A 16,584-nucleotide genomic window follows, 5' to 3' on the forward strand; every position below is an offset into this window, starting at 1 on the left:
GGGAAGCACTGCTTTGATCATGTGGCATTGCACAGAATTTTCTCTGTCGCTATGTCGCGACACGACAAACTACATGTCGTGTCGCATGCGATTAGGACAATTCAGTTCAGTTTTCAATTTCACTTTATTGTTGGAATTCCAAAAATTGTCTTGCATCCCACAGCGTTTACTTTCTCACATTAATCAACATCAATACACATCTACATCAAATAATAAGACACTACAATAGACACCAATTGAGAAAGAAAAAAAAAAAGCATAAGATTTCTTTGTTTATGCATACATTGTTAGAGGCAACTACACAACGTAGGCCTGTAGAGCCAACATGTGTACATGTTAATAAGGTTAACGCAGTAAGCTGCGGAAACGTTCATATGGAGAGCTCTGGGCTAATTGGATGTTGGCATGTGATTAAACTTTCTGTGGGGATCCAATCAGCACCAAATGTTCACTGAGCTGAATCTCCTTTAGTCAGCAAAGAACACCAAAACAACAGGATCTCTTTTTTTAAGAGTTCTTTTGGTGTCCCTGTCAAGATTCTTGTTATTTATTGTATCTTATATTATGAATTCATTTTGTGTATTCATATTTTTGCATTTCATAGTCCTCAAATTCTTTTTATTATTCTCTGAGTTTAATAAATATGGTAATATTGAAAGATTATCATTTAATGTGCAGCTCTCTCAGCATGTTCAAATGTGAACAAGTGATGCATGAAAAAATTCATCATTCCATTAGTCGTTTTATTTGTTCAGTTTCATTTTTCCCTCATTAGTTTTCTATTTTTGTCCTGTGCTTTCACCCTTCTCATTTTATTTATTCATTTTTTTCCTCCTCGTTTTTGGTGTAGGTCAATTTGATATCACTATGGAACTGCATCTGCTACTCTGCTGCACAAACATGCTCTCTTTTACAGTGCAGTATGGCAAATGTGATTTATGGCTTCATCAGCAAACTGTCTCCACTAAAACCTATATTATAGAAAATGATGGTTTTCTCTGAAAGGATTGTCTTCACCTTTCAGTGTTATGTTTATACATTCTATTACTTAAAGCATGCTTTTAAGCTCTGTAAATTCTCAGTAGATGATAGGACTAAACCTTAAAGGTGATTATTTTTTTTTTATTATTTTTTTTCCAGCATATACACAGAAGGCAATGTAATTTAAGGGTTAGTTCACCCAAAAATGAAAATTCTGTCATTAATTACCCTCATTTAGTTCCAAACCCGTAAGACCTTAGTTTATATTCGGAACACAAATTAAGATATTTTCGATTATATCCGCAAGCTTTCAGATCCGCAAGCTTTCAGAATGCAATTACGGCTTTCAAGGCCTAGAAAGGTAGTAAAGACATCATTAAAATAGACAGACATGGAAGAGAAGAAATTATTGATTGTGCACTAAAAGTATTTTCATCGCTTCATAAAATTAAGGTTGAACTACTTTAGTCACATGAACTGTTTTAATGTCTCTGTTTTAATATCTTTATTACCTTTCTGTTCCTTGAAAGAGGTAGTTGCGTTGCTGTCTATAGGGGATCAGAAAGCTCTTGGAAATATCGATATCTTAATTTGTGTTCCGAAAATGAAATAAGGTCTTATGGGTTTGGAACAAAATGAGGGTAATTAATTGCAGAATTTTAAGTAGTGCAATATGAGACTGGTATGAGGTATGATAAGAGACCATGCTCTAATTACTGTATCATTTCAATAAAAATGTGAAAAGTGCAACATCTTGTCTAAATCTTTCCCTGGGTTTCATTAATGACAGTCTTTATCAAATGGTGTTCCACATCATTTAAACGTTAATTTGATTTCTGCTAGTTGCCAAACATCTCTCATTTTTTGTTTAATTTAATTTGATTTAATTTAATTTAATTTGAAGTACTAAAATAACTAAAATAAACTATCTAAATTTAATAATAATAATAATAAAAACTATATAGCCATATTAAAAAAAAAAAAAAAGAAAAAAAAAATGACAACAAAATTACTACAAATTTAAAATTAAAAATGAAGACAAAAAATATAAAAATGAAATCAAATTCAAACTATTAACAAAACTATAATCACATAAATAATACTAAAATAACATTGCTAATGCCACAAAAATGTCGCATTGCTCCTTTAAAGCGAAAAAAGGAACCCTGGCCTGTGTGTCAACACAAAGATTGTTCAGCAACTGGAAATAGTTGCACTATCTGTCATTCTGTCTTAATATCTCATCTCATCAGGGTGTGCCCTGCTCTACGTCCAACCCTGCGGAGCACTTCTGCAAATTCCTTTATTTTTTCTTTTCTGTGTTTAGTTTGGCTCATGCAGCGTAAACTTAGTGTTTAAGACTGTCAGGGTGTATTTTGGCCGTAAAAAGAGCCAGCTGTCTGATTTTAGCCCTCTCTATACCCCTGTGACTGCTGTCAGGTTGCTTTCTCTCTCAGCGCTGCAGAATCACAGCTGAATTTGATAGGCATTGCAGCACACCGTGTGGTTAATACATGTACAAGCAGTGGTTGGCTCATCAATTGAATCTCATGTGGATCTCATCTATATTCTTGGTGCAACACAAATAGAAAGCATAACTTTATAATTATTCAGCCTACATTTGTGCGCTGAATGTTGTGTCTTCTGTTGATTTTACATGCAGTGAATATCTACTGTTGTTCTTGGAAACCTCAGGAAGAGCGTAAACATTCCAAACAGATTTCCACGGTTGTTAATGCGATGGCCTTTCCGCTAGTAGAGATACTGGAGATAAATTTAGACAAAACAATCAAAGTGCCCATTTCTCAGCTAGGGGGGAGAACATCCTTGACAAATCTCCGCAGAATTTGAAGTGTTAAGGCCCCAATATGCTCACGGTGAAGTTCTTTTTCGTTCTTTTGCTTGGAGGCAAAAAGAAGTATTAAACATAATTATGGAAGCTTGTTTCCGCCATGAAATAAAAAATAAAAAGGATAATTGTGACTTTTATCTCACAATTCTGACTTTTTTTCTCAGAATTGCGTGATATAAAGTCAGAAAAAGTGAGGAAAAAGTCTGAATTGCAAGTTTATATCTGTCAATTCTGACTTTATGACGCAGTTGCGAGTTTATAGCACGCAATTCTGAGGAAAAAAAGTCAGAATTATGTGATACAAAGTCAGAATTGCGACTTTATATCTCGCAATTCTGACTTTATATCACACAATTCTGACTTTATAACTCGTAATTGTGTTTAAATCTCGCAGTTCTGAGAAAAAAGTCAGAATTGTGAGATGCAAACTCGTAATTGCAAGGAAAAAAGTCCAAATTGTGAGCTAAAATGTCAGTTACCTTTTTCATTTTTTTATTTAGTGGTAGAAACAAGCTTCCATACATAATGATGACCGCTGTGAGAAAACAGCCATTAAGAAAGTATCTGATCATAGTTATATGGATATGTTTGTATGAGCTCTGAAATTTGGCACTCAAGTCATGTTTATGTATAACTTTATACAATAGATTGCTTTAACCCTCTGGAGTCGGGAAACGCGCCAGCGTGTTTCGCAGGATTTTTTTCACATTGCAGCAAAACAGACTTAAAATATTTTTTGTCATAGAGACAGAAGTAATATATCAATTGAAACTATAGAATGTCTTCTTTTATTTGTGTACACTCAGAGTAAAAACAAAATGTTGTGCTTTTTGCAAAATAAAGAAAACTAACATGATGCGTGATCTGTCGTCTCCCTCTGAACGAAGTCCAATCCGAGATGTTCTCAGAAAATGAAGTGTAACTTAGTGAATACTAATCACAAAAAAATTAGACTTATGTCTAAAGAAATGTTGAAATGTCAGGTATTAAATCTTGTAAGTCAAATCGAAAACAAATATTCTCTGTTTATGTAATCTGTATGAAAATAGAGACATGTCAGACGTCCATGAGTCAGCTCATTATCCACTAATTTGGCCACTCCCACGGAGTGAGCGCTATTTAGATGCAAACTCTGAGGCAATACATGTATACATCGTCGCAATTGTGTATTTATTATCTTCAAAGTGTCTATCTGCATGTTATAGCCATGGTTATAGCGATCTCTGGAAGCCTCTGTTAGTTCCTGGAATGTCACATGGTATGCCTGTTCTTCATAACATTTGTCTAGTCGTTTGTGGACTAAATGTGCACAGAGTGCACTCCGGCTGCAAGTATGAATTGAAACACAGTATCCAGCGCTCATAGTGATGACAATAAATACTGAATAAATATTACTCCTCTGTATAGAAAATTGGCATAAACATTTGAGAATCCATCAATATTTCTCCAGATGTGCATGCTTTTAAGCTAAAAGCCTGTATGAAATGCCATAGAGGTAACATGAATGTTCAGACGCTTTGCATCACAGAAATATATTATATTTTAAAGTATATTAAAATAGAAAACCATTATTTTAAATTGTAATAATATTTCACAGTATTGCTGTTTTTTCTGTATGTTTGATATACAGCATGATGAGCATGAGACTTCTTTTAAAAACATTAATAGTAATGCATCCAATCTTTTGACTGGTACTGTAATTTAAACTATAATAGGCCTATACAAAATTTTCTTCACATGATGTGCAATTATACGTGCATGCATGAGATCACAAAAATCATGTTTTCTGTGACGAATGGACATTATATTAATGTTAATACAGCTGATATGATCTTGTTATCAGAGGGTTTTTTCACATAGCCTACCTGACTGAAAGGGCTCATTATGTGGGTCATTATGCAGGTCATTATGCAGGTCTTTGTCTTCTCGGGTGTAAATCACAGCATTATTCATTAAGATTCACGCCTCCATGCATGCTGTGTGTCTTGACAAAAAGTGTCTTACAAAATTTAAATCAATATATTGTTTTATATGAACGAGTAGGCAGGATAATTTTTACATCATTTTGAAGCAAAAATTCTAGTCTACAACCTCCAATACCCAGAAGTCTTGTGAACACATATTTAATATTTGTTTTTTGGCCTTATTTCAGTGACTTAAGTTTTTTGTTCAATAACCACGCATAAACGTTATTCCTTCAAAAATACAAACATGTACATACATGTTGCTCACATATTATGGTAGCCTAGTTCGTTCTGAATACAGTGTAATGACACCTTTTCCATTATTATGTTTATGAACAACTGAAAAAAGCACAAATGTCAGGGCATGTCAAAACTTCTCCAGGGCCCCAAATCAGCCTCAGACTCCAGAGGGTTAAAGCAAGCAGCTTTACAGGATTAAACATGAAAAAGCAGGGTCAGTGTCGCTTTCAATAAGAATTACAACTTTAATTTCTACTGTGAAGCAGCTCTCCAGTGTGTTTATGTTTTTACTCATGTCTAACGCTGACGGACTGAACAGAAGAAATTAACTAGGGAAGATTTCCACGTCAAAGTAGGCGAAGCCGCAGAGCACACCTAACTATTATGTAATCGTAATGGTAGTTTGAAGGTGTTTACCAGCCTTTTTCCAAAAAGTTTGCTGTTTTCAGAGAACTTCAAGTGAACTTAGTTTTGCCCAGATTTCTTTCGAAATTACGTCACCAGTTTGTTATTTTTCTTGAAGTATATTGGGGCCTTACATTTATGCTTTACTTTTATATATCTTTTTCCCCTGGACAGAGTAGACATTCATATTTATGTCGCGGGTAAAAACCTTCACATGTGTGCCTTCACTTGTGTGCCAAACATGAGATAGCATGTGTGTGGTAGGTAAGCAGCAGTGGTCTGCAAAAGTGTTTTGGACCGTTCAGCAGTGATAGAGTGATTATTAGGCTTGAGTAGGAGTCTTATCGGGATTGCCTGCCATGCTGGAGATCCGAGCGGTGTGTGGAGTCTCAGAGGAAGTAGTTGCTGACAGCAGTCTGGCATCATAGAGAGATAGTCAGTCCATGAATCCAATGCTGAACCTACTGCAGCAAGATGACAAATCACAATGTGGCATGTTGATGGTTTTTTACTTTAAATTTAAGCTTTGATATTATTAAAGGTGCTTAACACTGTAACTTGTCATTTCTGTGCCACAAGTGTCAACAAATGGAATGGCAAATATATATATATATATATATATATATATATATATATATATATACATATATACATATATATATATATATATATATATATATATATATATATATATATAGCATAATAGTTTTTATGGCTTTTCAGTAAAAAAAATAAAATAAATTCTATTGTTCTATTTGTCGAAAGAAAATGGATTGGAATTAAAACACTTTAAATGTCTAAATTAATGTCTAAATCTCTTTATTGACATTGAATTTAATTTTGATTTGCAAATTAGAAGCTTTTTTCTCTTTTGCTCTGTAGACGGCATTTTATTATTTCATATTTCAGTGTTTTGAGCATTTGATTTCATCCATTCTTCATTTGAACTCGCAGCTTGTCAGTCTCTCTGATTTCCGTTTTAAGCTCTTTTATTTGGATTTGGTTTTATCTCCAGGGCTTTTCAGACTGGGTATTTTAAGGAAACCGCGTCAGGCAGATTAATTTAGTCACTGTCTGCTTGCATAATATTCTCACTCTCGTTAAACAACTACCTCTATTTTCACACATTTGATTTGCATGTGAAATTCAAGCTATTGAGCTGATAGACAGCCCTCCACCTCACCAACTGCAAGCTACTCAAACGTCTAGCTTTTGTGAAATCTCAACTTGTCTTTAGCTGAAAAGAACAATTAAAGTAGTAAAATGACCTTCACAGAGAGGCTGTTGACAGTAAGCAACTTGGTGTAATTGTCATTTCCAGATTGCAAAAAGATTTTAAATCCTCACAAAAAAAAAAAAAAAAAAAAGGAATAACTGTTTTAGATAAAGCCCTGAAGCCTTTTTCTTTCTGCAGAAGAAGCTGTTTTCTACTGTTGAGTGCAGAATGGAAAGCTCTACTGTAGCATGAATATTTCATAGACGAACGTGTTAAAAACAATGACAGGTTAAAAGTATATAGTTGGCTATGAATCTAAGTGGTGTCCTTTTTTCTGGTGACAGATTCTGTCTGGAGAAGGTAGATTGCTTTCTTTGCCATAAGGAACAAGGAATGTGACTGGAAAACTTAACAGTGGTGTGACATTAGCAGCACAGAATTGAAGATTGACTTTGGACAACAGTGTTTCTTGCACCACTTTACAGCAGCGGTGCTTCGCCATTTTTTTACTTGAGTTGTGAATGTTAGTTTATTGTCTGTATTAAATGTTATGCAATTAAAAGATTGTACCATTGAGTTATGGCAAGAAACGTCTTGCTATTGAGTTGTCCTGATGGGCTATGTGCAAGAGCAATATACACACCGTGACCAGTGTAGTCAAATTAATGAAGAGATGACTATTAGTTATTTTTAGTGAATCAAAAACATACCTTATAACCAGTGTATCCTGATTCACAAACAAATTACTCTTATGAACTAGTTGTTTTTAATTAATCAAAAACACAATGTGTCTTTACAATTTCAATTGCAATGTAATTCATAAACTTATGACTCTTATGAGCCAGTTCCTTTAATGAACTGTTAAAAAAAGGCATGAATCAGTTTCACACATCCTACAATGAACAGAATCATTTAGAGCGGTTATTGAATCATTGCTTGACATTAAACGGCAAGTTATCATTATTTTCAAGGATATCTAAATGAAAATATGCACTTTACTTTTAAATGTTTCAACAGCATATTAATAAACTCAAGCAGCCTTGATGACAGGAATACCGAGATATCATTTAGTCCCAGCCCGAGCTTTTTAATGTTGACTTTGAAAGGTTACATCTGGACCCCATTACTTTGTCCCACAGCCTTTGATAACTATATTCTTATTACGTTACACTAATGACAGCTGTTGTTGCCAGAGAATGCCTAATGACTATGCTTATTTCTGAGACCCTGGAGAGGAAACGTCATCATGACATCTTGCAGTCTCGTCCCCTATCATATTGTGACAGGGAAAAATTGTGGCTTTAATCACTTCGGTTCTGTTCTAAAAGTGTCCCGTTGTTCTGAATCCCATTTTTGGCACTATAATAGAAATTTAAGATGTAATGTTGGTTGATAAGAGCCTGGCAGCATATTCAAGTGGAGACAAACAGGCTGATTCTCTCGCCAGTTCTCATATCTATTTATTCTCTCTCTGCCTTAACAAATTTCTTGCGTGCAGATAATGACTAGAGCAGGCTAGCTGCTTCTGCAGCTCAGTGGTGATGATTTTCAGACTGCTGCTGTAAGCCTGCTGAATCTCCTAGGTTTCTTTCATGGTGGTTGGGCCGTAATTTTGCTAGTACGTGTGCTGAATGCTGATGTGCCCCGGTCGAACTTTGCCTCAGCGGCTGCTCACAACAACAGCAACTCAAGTCATTTCAGTCAGCTAATACAAGTGTTATTGGCTTCTTTTCAGTTAATGATAGAAAGGCCTTCTGTGGCAGCTACGTCTTAAGCATGTTCCCTATTCGCTTTCAGTGTAAATAACCATGTGAGATGCCTAGCTTAACTTTCAGTGAGTTAGAATTTTGACCATTGAAACATGAGAACTTAATAGTAACATGAATATCACGGAGCATTTTTTCCTCCTATAAATATTTGAACTAACCCTGAACTAATCCTGGGTTTCCAGCAAAGAATGACACAGTCCTGGTTTAAGGCTTGAATAGTGTCTAGAATTAAGCTCATGTGTTCAAGAAACTTTTGATGTGCGTCCTCATCGTCTTCACTTTATGTTCTTCACAGCTTGATAAACCGAATGCTTCAAAGGGATCCGAAGAGGCGAGCATCGCTGGAGGAGATCGAGAGCCACGCATGGCTTCAAGGGGTGGACCCATCTCCAGCTACCAAATACAACACCCCACTGGTGTCTCACAAAAATCTGTCAGAAGAGGAACACAACAGCATCATCCAACGCATGGTGCTGGGAGACATTGCCGATAGAGAAGCCATCATCGAGTAAGGCTTGTGATACAAATTTTATGAAGCTGAGATGTACAGCATTTTCCACAGAAGTGTACCTCTGTCATTCTTTAATTTTCCTTAAGCAGGACTGTCTTGAATTTAAAGACTACTATAGAAAGAGCCTCCAGGTTTATGCGTAATCAATTTTTAAGAATTTGGTGTAAAGGATGTCAAAGCTCTGAGCTTTAAGACCAGTTAGCTGGACATGGAATAGGTAGCATTAAACGTGAAGAGTGTTCAATCCAGTTTCAATGACACCTGTCAAGTAATGTCTTCGCCAACATCTTAGGCCCAAAATGTACTCTACACAATTCAAAAACACAAAAGCTACACAAGCTAGATTTCACACATTCTTGTATTCTGAAATGTCTGAATGTAATTCATTAAGCAATGTATAATGTAAAATGTGAATATTATGAATCATAAATTCTTATTTTAGTGTTGCCACAACAGGCACTGTAGCGTAGAGTCTTAGCAACTCTCAAAATGAATATTCACGTATTACTGTTGTGTTATCTAGCTAAGCTAAGATAACATGGTTTTATTGTTAGTAGGTTACAGTTTGTTTTTTTTGTTTGTTTTTTTTTTACTGTTAGTAGGGCGTTGGAAAAATAAGTTCATCCCTCTGTCAGTGGAGCATGAAACGAACATGCAGAAGACACCCGCTGTACAGTCTTGTAGAAAGATGCATGCTGGGTGACAGTTCAAAGCACCCATCAGTCTTTCCTTTATGTCTTTGATCCCACTCCCTGGCAGCTAGGGATCCCCACTATGACTGCAGTCAATCTGCCTTAAAGAAACCCTCAAGATGTTTTAAAGAGAATGTGTACTGAATGATTGCATTAAAATCGCATGTACAGATCTAAAATGTCCTTGTTTCTTACACACACACACAAACACAAAAAGTTAAATTAAAACAGAAGTGGCACTTACCCCCTTTACTCATGTTAAACGCTCAGCGCATTAAAAAATAAGAGCTGAACGGAGCCAGGAACACAGGCCATGACGTGGACTCAAGCCTTGCCAAAAGATTGTCTCTGCATGATTCAAACTCATTTGTTCAATTGTTGATATGTAATCCCCGAAGAAGCAGTGTAATCTCTGCTAACATGCCCAGACTCACCATCTTGAAAAGCTGGATGCAGAATGTCCCGATTGTATTGGGACAGTGTGCTATCTGGGATTTTTTATAGTTATTTTAGTCTCGGGTGTGCAAAATGTAGGCCACTATACAAGACCTTTTGAACTGATAGAAGCCACATGGGTCTCTAGCTGTTAGAGCCATGGAGTTTTACTAGTTACTGACATGTCAAATTGCATTGTCTAAACTGGTGTTTCTCTCTCACACACTGTCTGTATCTCCTCCTCACCTGTCCATTCTCTTTGCTCTGCCTCCAGAGCCCTGGAGACAAACAAGTACAACCACATCACTGCTACTTACTTCTTGTTGGCTGAACGGATTTTGAGGGAAAAGCAGGAGAAGGAGGTGCAACCTCGTTCTTCCAGTCCCAGTAACATCAAGACCCACTTCAGGTACTTCATGGGGGTTACTCCATCTCTGCTGTCTGTTATTTATACACTCATGTTTTGTCAGGAGAATGCTAGTTAGTTATGTACTGTATTGTTAAGTCCTCCACGGTTTCTTAGTTTTGGTGCAACAGGCAAAATATATAACTCAGTGTTGAAGGTATTTAAAACTTTTTGTGATATGTACTAACCCCCAATTACAACCAAATGTTTTTGCAGTGTGAAGCCACATTTTATGAAATGTTATGAAACATAAATCCTTTACAGTCTTGCTCATATCATTTGTTGTAAGAGTCAAAACATAGTCAAAAATAATCTCTTTTAAATAAGTCTACCATGTCATGGTGTACACAGGCAGGCTAACTGCAGGTTTTGGCTCTCGGGTGTAGGTGTCTGTGCTCAGAGAGGGGCAGGATTCACTATAAGAGGTTCTGAGAGGTCAGCTCTGCTGGATGTCAGTATCCCTGTCTGTTCTCTGCGCTGTGTGTGGACAGTCAGCACATCCTCGGAGCGCACCGTGTGACAAATGTGTTTAAAAGATGAGGCTGAAATTGGTTCGGACTGACCTAGAAAAGCAGTGAGGCTGCGGATGCTTTTTGAAAGGAGCAGGGAGTGGAAGAAATGAGAGGATGTGGTGTGGGAAAGAAGAGAGGAAGATGTTGGAAGGGGGAAGAGAGGAAAGAGTTCTCAGGATGCATCAGGGATCATGAGAGGGTGACACATGATTTTTTTGTGGGAATCTACGTAGAAATATCAATAGAATGGAAAAGCCTCCCAGCTTCTTCCCAGAATCATGTAATTTGGTGTAGCAGTTGGTTACCCAGATCACGATTGCAGTGTTCTCGTTCATCAGTGTGCCCTTCATAGACAGAAAGAGTTTATAGGCTGTATGTACTCAGAATTGTAATTCCTCATCCTAGTGGAGAATACAGATGAGTAGTAGAGTATAAATTCTAGCTGGAACGTTATTTCACTGTATGAGGTTAACTCTTGATGTTACACAGGAATTTCCACATGTTTAGACTGACAGCATAATTTGTAACAGCTTTATTAGGCCATTGCAGAAATTATCTAATTCTTTTCTTGAGAACAAATGTGGATGATGAACAGATATGGAAATGTTTACAATCGTTTCTCATCAGGCCTCTGAACACAGAACAGGTCTGATTTATGAAACTATAGCTAAGTCCACTTCTTTATTACATCCTAGAAATAATAACATAAGTAATGCAAAAACAGACTAAAGTAGGCAACATTTTACAAAGCTTGACACCCTGTATCCGTGCTAACATTTTCTTTACTGTTCTCTCTGAGCACAAATGTGATTAAACATTTGTTTAATCACACAAGGCTTTTGCTGCATTTGTGTTTGCATTGTTTGAGTTGTTGTCATACCAGCATAGTTTATGGAGTGTTCATGCAGTTATGACAACCAGGGAGGACATTGTGGAGCTCTGTTCCACTGTTTCACTTTGTTTCAAAAGCCACCTTAGCAAAGTATATCTTTCCATAGCGACTTAAGTGCACATACTGTACTGTGTAAATGATACTCCAGCAGGAAGGTAAAGATAGTTGCAGCATCAAGTCAGAGATATATTTCTGAATTGCCATGTTTCTTGCTTGAGTGCTTGGCACAAGAAACAAGTCTGGCTTTTGACAAGGACTGTCATTAACATTTGGGTTGTTTTCCTCTCCAGAGTGTTTCTTTCCAGAGCTTCTTTCTTTAAAAGTTGTTTTTGGCAATGTCCACCTGTACTTAATATTATCCTGCTTTTAGTTACAACCTTATACTATTTTTGACTTTAAGGGAGATTGTACTTGATTTAAAGCAAGGTTATTCATATCAAGGACTATGTTCTTTTCTTTTTTGCAGGCAGTCATGGCCAACTAAATTCGACATGCATCAGGACATCGAGGACAGCTTAGCCTCTTCGTCCATCTCTCATGCTGGGGGTCCACAGTCTCCGGCTCGTAGTACAGAGAACCTGCTAAACGGTCACCGCAATAAAGGACTTCTGGAAGTGAGCCGTAGAGAGGAGATCAGCGAAGCCTCCAGCAGCTCTGCTGTACCTACTGCTCTGCCCCCAAACCCCCTTAAGTCTGGGGTCATGGCCCCTCTTGCATCCGCTTCAGCCAAGCAACGAATTTGCCTCTTTCGGGTGGAGGAAGATGAGGAGGAAGAGGAAGAACAGGAGCCTTCACCGTTGCCAACCCAGGTGGTATTGCGGCGCAAACCACTGTCAATCACCAACCGACTTACGTCTCGAAAAAGTGCCCCAGTGCTCAAACAGATCTTCGAAGAGGAAGGCGAGTCAGATGATGACTTTGACATGGATGAGAGTCTTCCGCCCAAGCTCAGCCGGTTGAAGATGAACATGGCATCTCCCGGTACGGCCCAGAAGCGTTACCACCGCCGCAAAAGTCAGGGCCGTGGTTCAAGCTGCTCTAGCTCAGAGACCAGCGATGATGATTCAGAGAGCCATCGCCGACGACTAGACAAAGACACAGGGTTCACCTACAGCTGGAACCGCAGAGACAGTAGTGAGGGTCCACCTGGAAACTCTGGGGGTAATGGGGGCGGTAGTAGCGGAGGGCAAAGCAAACCACCTGGGGAAGGTAACTCAGGACCAGACAAGGGTAGCCCTCCAGGAGGAGGAAATGGTGGTAGTACAGGAGGAAGCAGTGGAGGTGGTGGTAGTACAAAAGGACAGGGAGGTCCTTCCAGCTGTTCGCGTAGCAACAGCAATGCTTCATCTGGCTCAACACGTAGTGCAGCTCGGAGTGCAGGGGAACTGGTTGAGAGTCTAAAACTCATGAGTCTTTGCTTGAGTTCTCAGTTTCAGCATCGCAGCTCTGGAGGTGGTGGTGGTGGACGGTTTATCCTTGATCCTCAGAGCCTGTCCAGCGTTAAAGTCCAGGAGAAGTCATCCTGGAAGATGTGCATTGGCTCCAACAACAGTCTGGACAAAGTGATAAACCCTGCCTTGAATGGTGGCGTTGGGGCAATGGAGCATTATCAAGACCAAACGGCAGTCATGTTAAATGAACTTGGCCTGGTCAAGGAGAACAATCTGAACCTGAAAAATAATGTTCTCCAGCTACCTCTGTGTGAAAAGACCATCTCCGTGAACATCCAGCGAAGCCCCAGGGATGGGCTACTCTGTGCCTCAGCCCAGGCCAGCTGCTGTCAGGTCATATGATGGCACAGCAGACGGCTGGTTCTCAGAGTGGATTGTTCCAATTGCCACATTTGTAGCATATGATGACTTGAGTTCTCCACTAGTAGCTGTATATGACCTCTCTTGATCCCAACTTGACCTTTAAACCTGCCTTCTATGTTGTCTTAATCATTCTCACAACTTATTTATTAAGTTTCTCCTCTTGGACCCATTTGTTTTTAATGAAGTGCACGCTGCTATCCTTTCCTTTTTTGTGTCTTTATTTGTTTTGCCCAGTTAGACTTTAATAGAATTCAATCTTTGTTTTTAAGTCCTTTTTATTTTGCTTTTAATTCCATGGTTCCAACACCACCCAATCAATCAATCAAGAGTTGTGGAAACTGTGTATAAATAAAATGACCTTTAATAAAGTGAGATATTTAAATTAAGACCAACAGTATGATAGAACAGAATGTGGCAATTCATTAAACAAGCACTTAAAGAAGCTCAACCTATAAAAAAACACAATTGGTTTTGTAAATTTAAGCCCCAATATGATTGTAATGAGATGGTAAAACAGTAAAAGCAATAGTGAAAGTAAATAACAAACCCTGTTTTAATTCATAGTGCTGTCTGACGAGTCTTAAACTGAATGACCATTTTGCACGTTTTTTTTTTTTTTTTTGTTGTTGTTTTTGTTTTTTTCTCCCCGACCAATTTTATAGTGCTATTGACTGTTTCCTTGTCACCGTTTAGTATAGCTACATTTTTGAGGTTAGTGACAATCAGCTGCAATAACAAGGGACATTCTTAATGGATAATTCCCTAAAGGGGGCTACGGATAATCCACATGACTTTGTTTGAATTACATTGACACATTCACCATGTTCTTGATTTATGTTACACCACATACGTTTTTTTTTTTTTTTTTTTTTTTTTTTCTTCTTCTTCTTTTGTGTATATGTGAGGGATCATTTGGGATTTAAGTGCAATTTATATGTTCAAGCTGGTAAATATTGAAATTCCATCTGCAAAATGCCCTCTTAACTAATAATGTTTGCCAAATTTGCATCCCAGACAGCACTGTGGATACACCCACACATTAATGTGTTCATCCTAGTTTTTATCAAATTATACAATTAAAATTGCACTACGGTATAAGTAGAGTCTACAATTAGGATACTTTGAACACCATACAAATCACAGTGGGGATAATTAGCCTTTACAATGCTGTTTCTGCCAGAGCGAAATCAAACCCACAGACAGCGACAGTATTCAGCTTGTGTTGTACTGAATATTTTAATGAGAACTGTTGAGCCAGTACCCCTCATTTTCAATGTCATTATTACAGGACGAAATTTGAATGGAGAAATGATTTTATCATTAAGGACTCTTCTTTGGCTTAAGAAATCATTTTCGGTTGCAGATCCTGATCTCTTTCTACCCTGTTGTTCTTGTACCAATCAGCTTTGAGTTACTGTATATACCAGTCTCAGAATTGACTGGCCTTAGGGGCTGTTTATAAGTATGTACATATATTTTTTTTTAAAGTTTATTTTTTTGAAAGGACTGCTGTTTTAAAATGCTGTTTTGGATGTGAGCCTTAAACTGGCTTATAGTTGGGATAAAACGGGGCTTATTTTGTCACCTGGCCACCTGATAACATAAATAATTAAATGGTATGTCATCTATTCAGTGAATGGCCACTCTTTCAGGAAATATGGCTCAAGAGTTGGCCATTGGCTGACCATCATATGGCATAGAAATAAATCAAAGCTCTACAGGACTGTGAGTATGAAAGAGAAATGGTTGCGAGATTTAAAGGGCATTTGCAATAAGCTAAGCTATAAGTTGCAGCTATATGTAAATATAATTTTGTTTTGATTTTATATTTCAAACCTGTACATCCTTCAAATGGCTCACTTGACCCAAATTTATCTTAAGTATTTCTGTTCGTTTTGTCTTTGTTTTAAAAAATAAAGTCTGTAAATATTGGTGTATATATGGTGCTCTACATTTAGAAATGCAGTGTTGGACTTTTTGTTCATAGCTGTAATATAGCCTTATTAGATATGAGTGTCAAAAACAGAGCAAGGGAGGTTGAAAAGAAAACCATGCTATATGCATAATGTCAGTCTCTGACTTTGTCCTACCCTTATGTAAACAGCTAAACGACATGTGCATGTGTTGTGCGTTTGACATTATTGATCCCCGTTCATTCAGAGGAAAAGAACCACAAAATGTTACAGGACCAAACCATGTACTGACATTAAAAAAAAAGAAAAAAAAACATCTTTGAAGAAGCAAAATGAATAAATGTTCTGTTGCTGAAACTTGTCCTTAAAAGTTACATATAGCTATGGTGATGTCCAAATTAAATGTGAAATATGTTGTCTTTAAACCTGGACTTCTTTTGTCCTTTTCTTCCTTTGGTCCTTTTCTTCCTTTGGTGTGGGGGGCCCTACTTTTTTTCCCACATTGAGTATCTTGTTTTACTCCAAAAATACATCACAGTAAAATGATTCAAGTTATTTATCTCTGGGCTTTCTGTACAATAGAAAAAGTACTGGTTCAGAGTTTCACTGGACACTATGTGGAAAGAAGTTAAACTTGATAGAGTACCGCTGCCCACAAGCCCCTGCTGCTGACAGGTATTTGCTCCTAATTTACTGCCTGCTTGTGCTGCCAAGGAGTTTCCAATAACCAAGAGCTTTTCAGGGGTGTTTCAAGTATACACTTCTCATCCAAGTACATGTCCAGCTTCAGCTTAATGGTCAAACACACTATATATGTTGTCAGTAGAGCACCTTGCGAGCGCACAGACACGTTCTGCATATTGTCAGTGTCATTTCTGCTCAGTGGAAACTGCTGAGACTGCATCAGTCTCAGAAAGTGTGACAAGCTGTTCCTTAATTAGACTGAGTTGTAAGTTGGCTAGTCACACTGCCTTCAGTCCTC

At 37.6% G+C, this 16,584-nt stretch overlaps 1 protein-coding gene across 2 annotated transcripts in view; it reads left to right on the forward strand.

Annotated features, from left to right (window-relative positions):
* snrka (SNF related kinase a) overlaps positions 1 to 16,033 on the forward strand; it is a 55,729-nt gene extending 39,696 nt beyond the window's left edge. For both annotated transcript variants that reach the window (XM_051864281.1, XM_051864280.1), the window contains exons 4-6: positions 8,723 to 8,935; positions 10,340 to 10,474; positions 12,342 to 16,033. In XM_051864281.1, coding sequence (XP_051720241.1) covers positions 8,723 to 8,935; positions 10,340 to 10,474; positions 12,342 to 13,668 — 1,675 coding nt within the window. In that variant the 3' untranslated portion in view covers positions 13,669 to 16,033. The remainder of the gene's footprint in view (positions 1 to 8,722; positions 8,936 to 10,339; positions 10,475 to 12,341) is intronic.
* The last annotated feature ends 551 nt before the right edge of the window (positions 16,034 to 16,584 follow it).

Source organism: Ctenopharyngodon idella, chromosome 16, assembly GCF_019924925.1.
Source record: "Ctenopharyngodon idella isolate HZGC_01 chromosome 16, HZGC01, whole genome shotgun sequence".
NCBI lineage: Eukaryota > Metazoa > Chordata > Actinopteri > Cypriniformes > Xenocyprididae > Ctenopharyngodon > Ctenopharyngodon idella.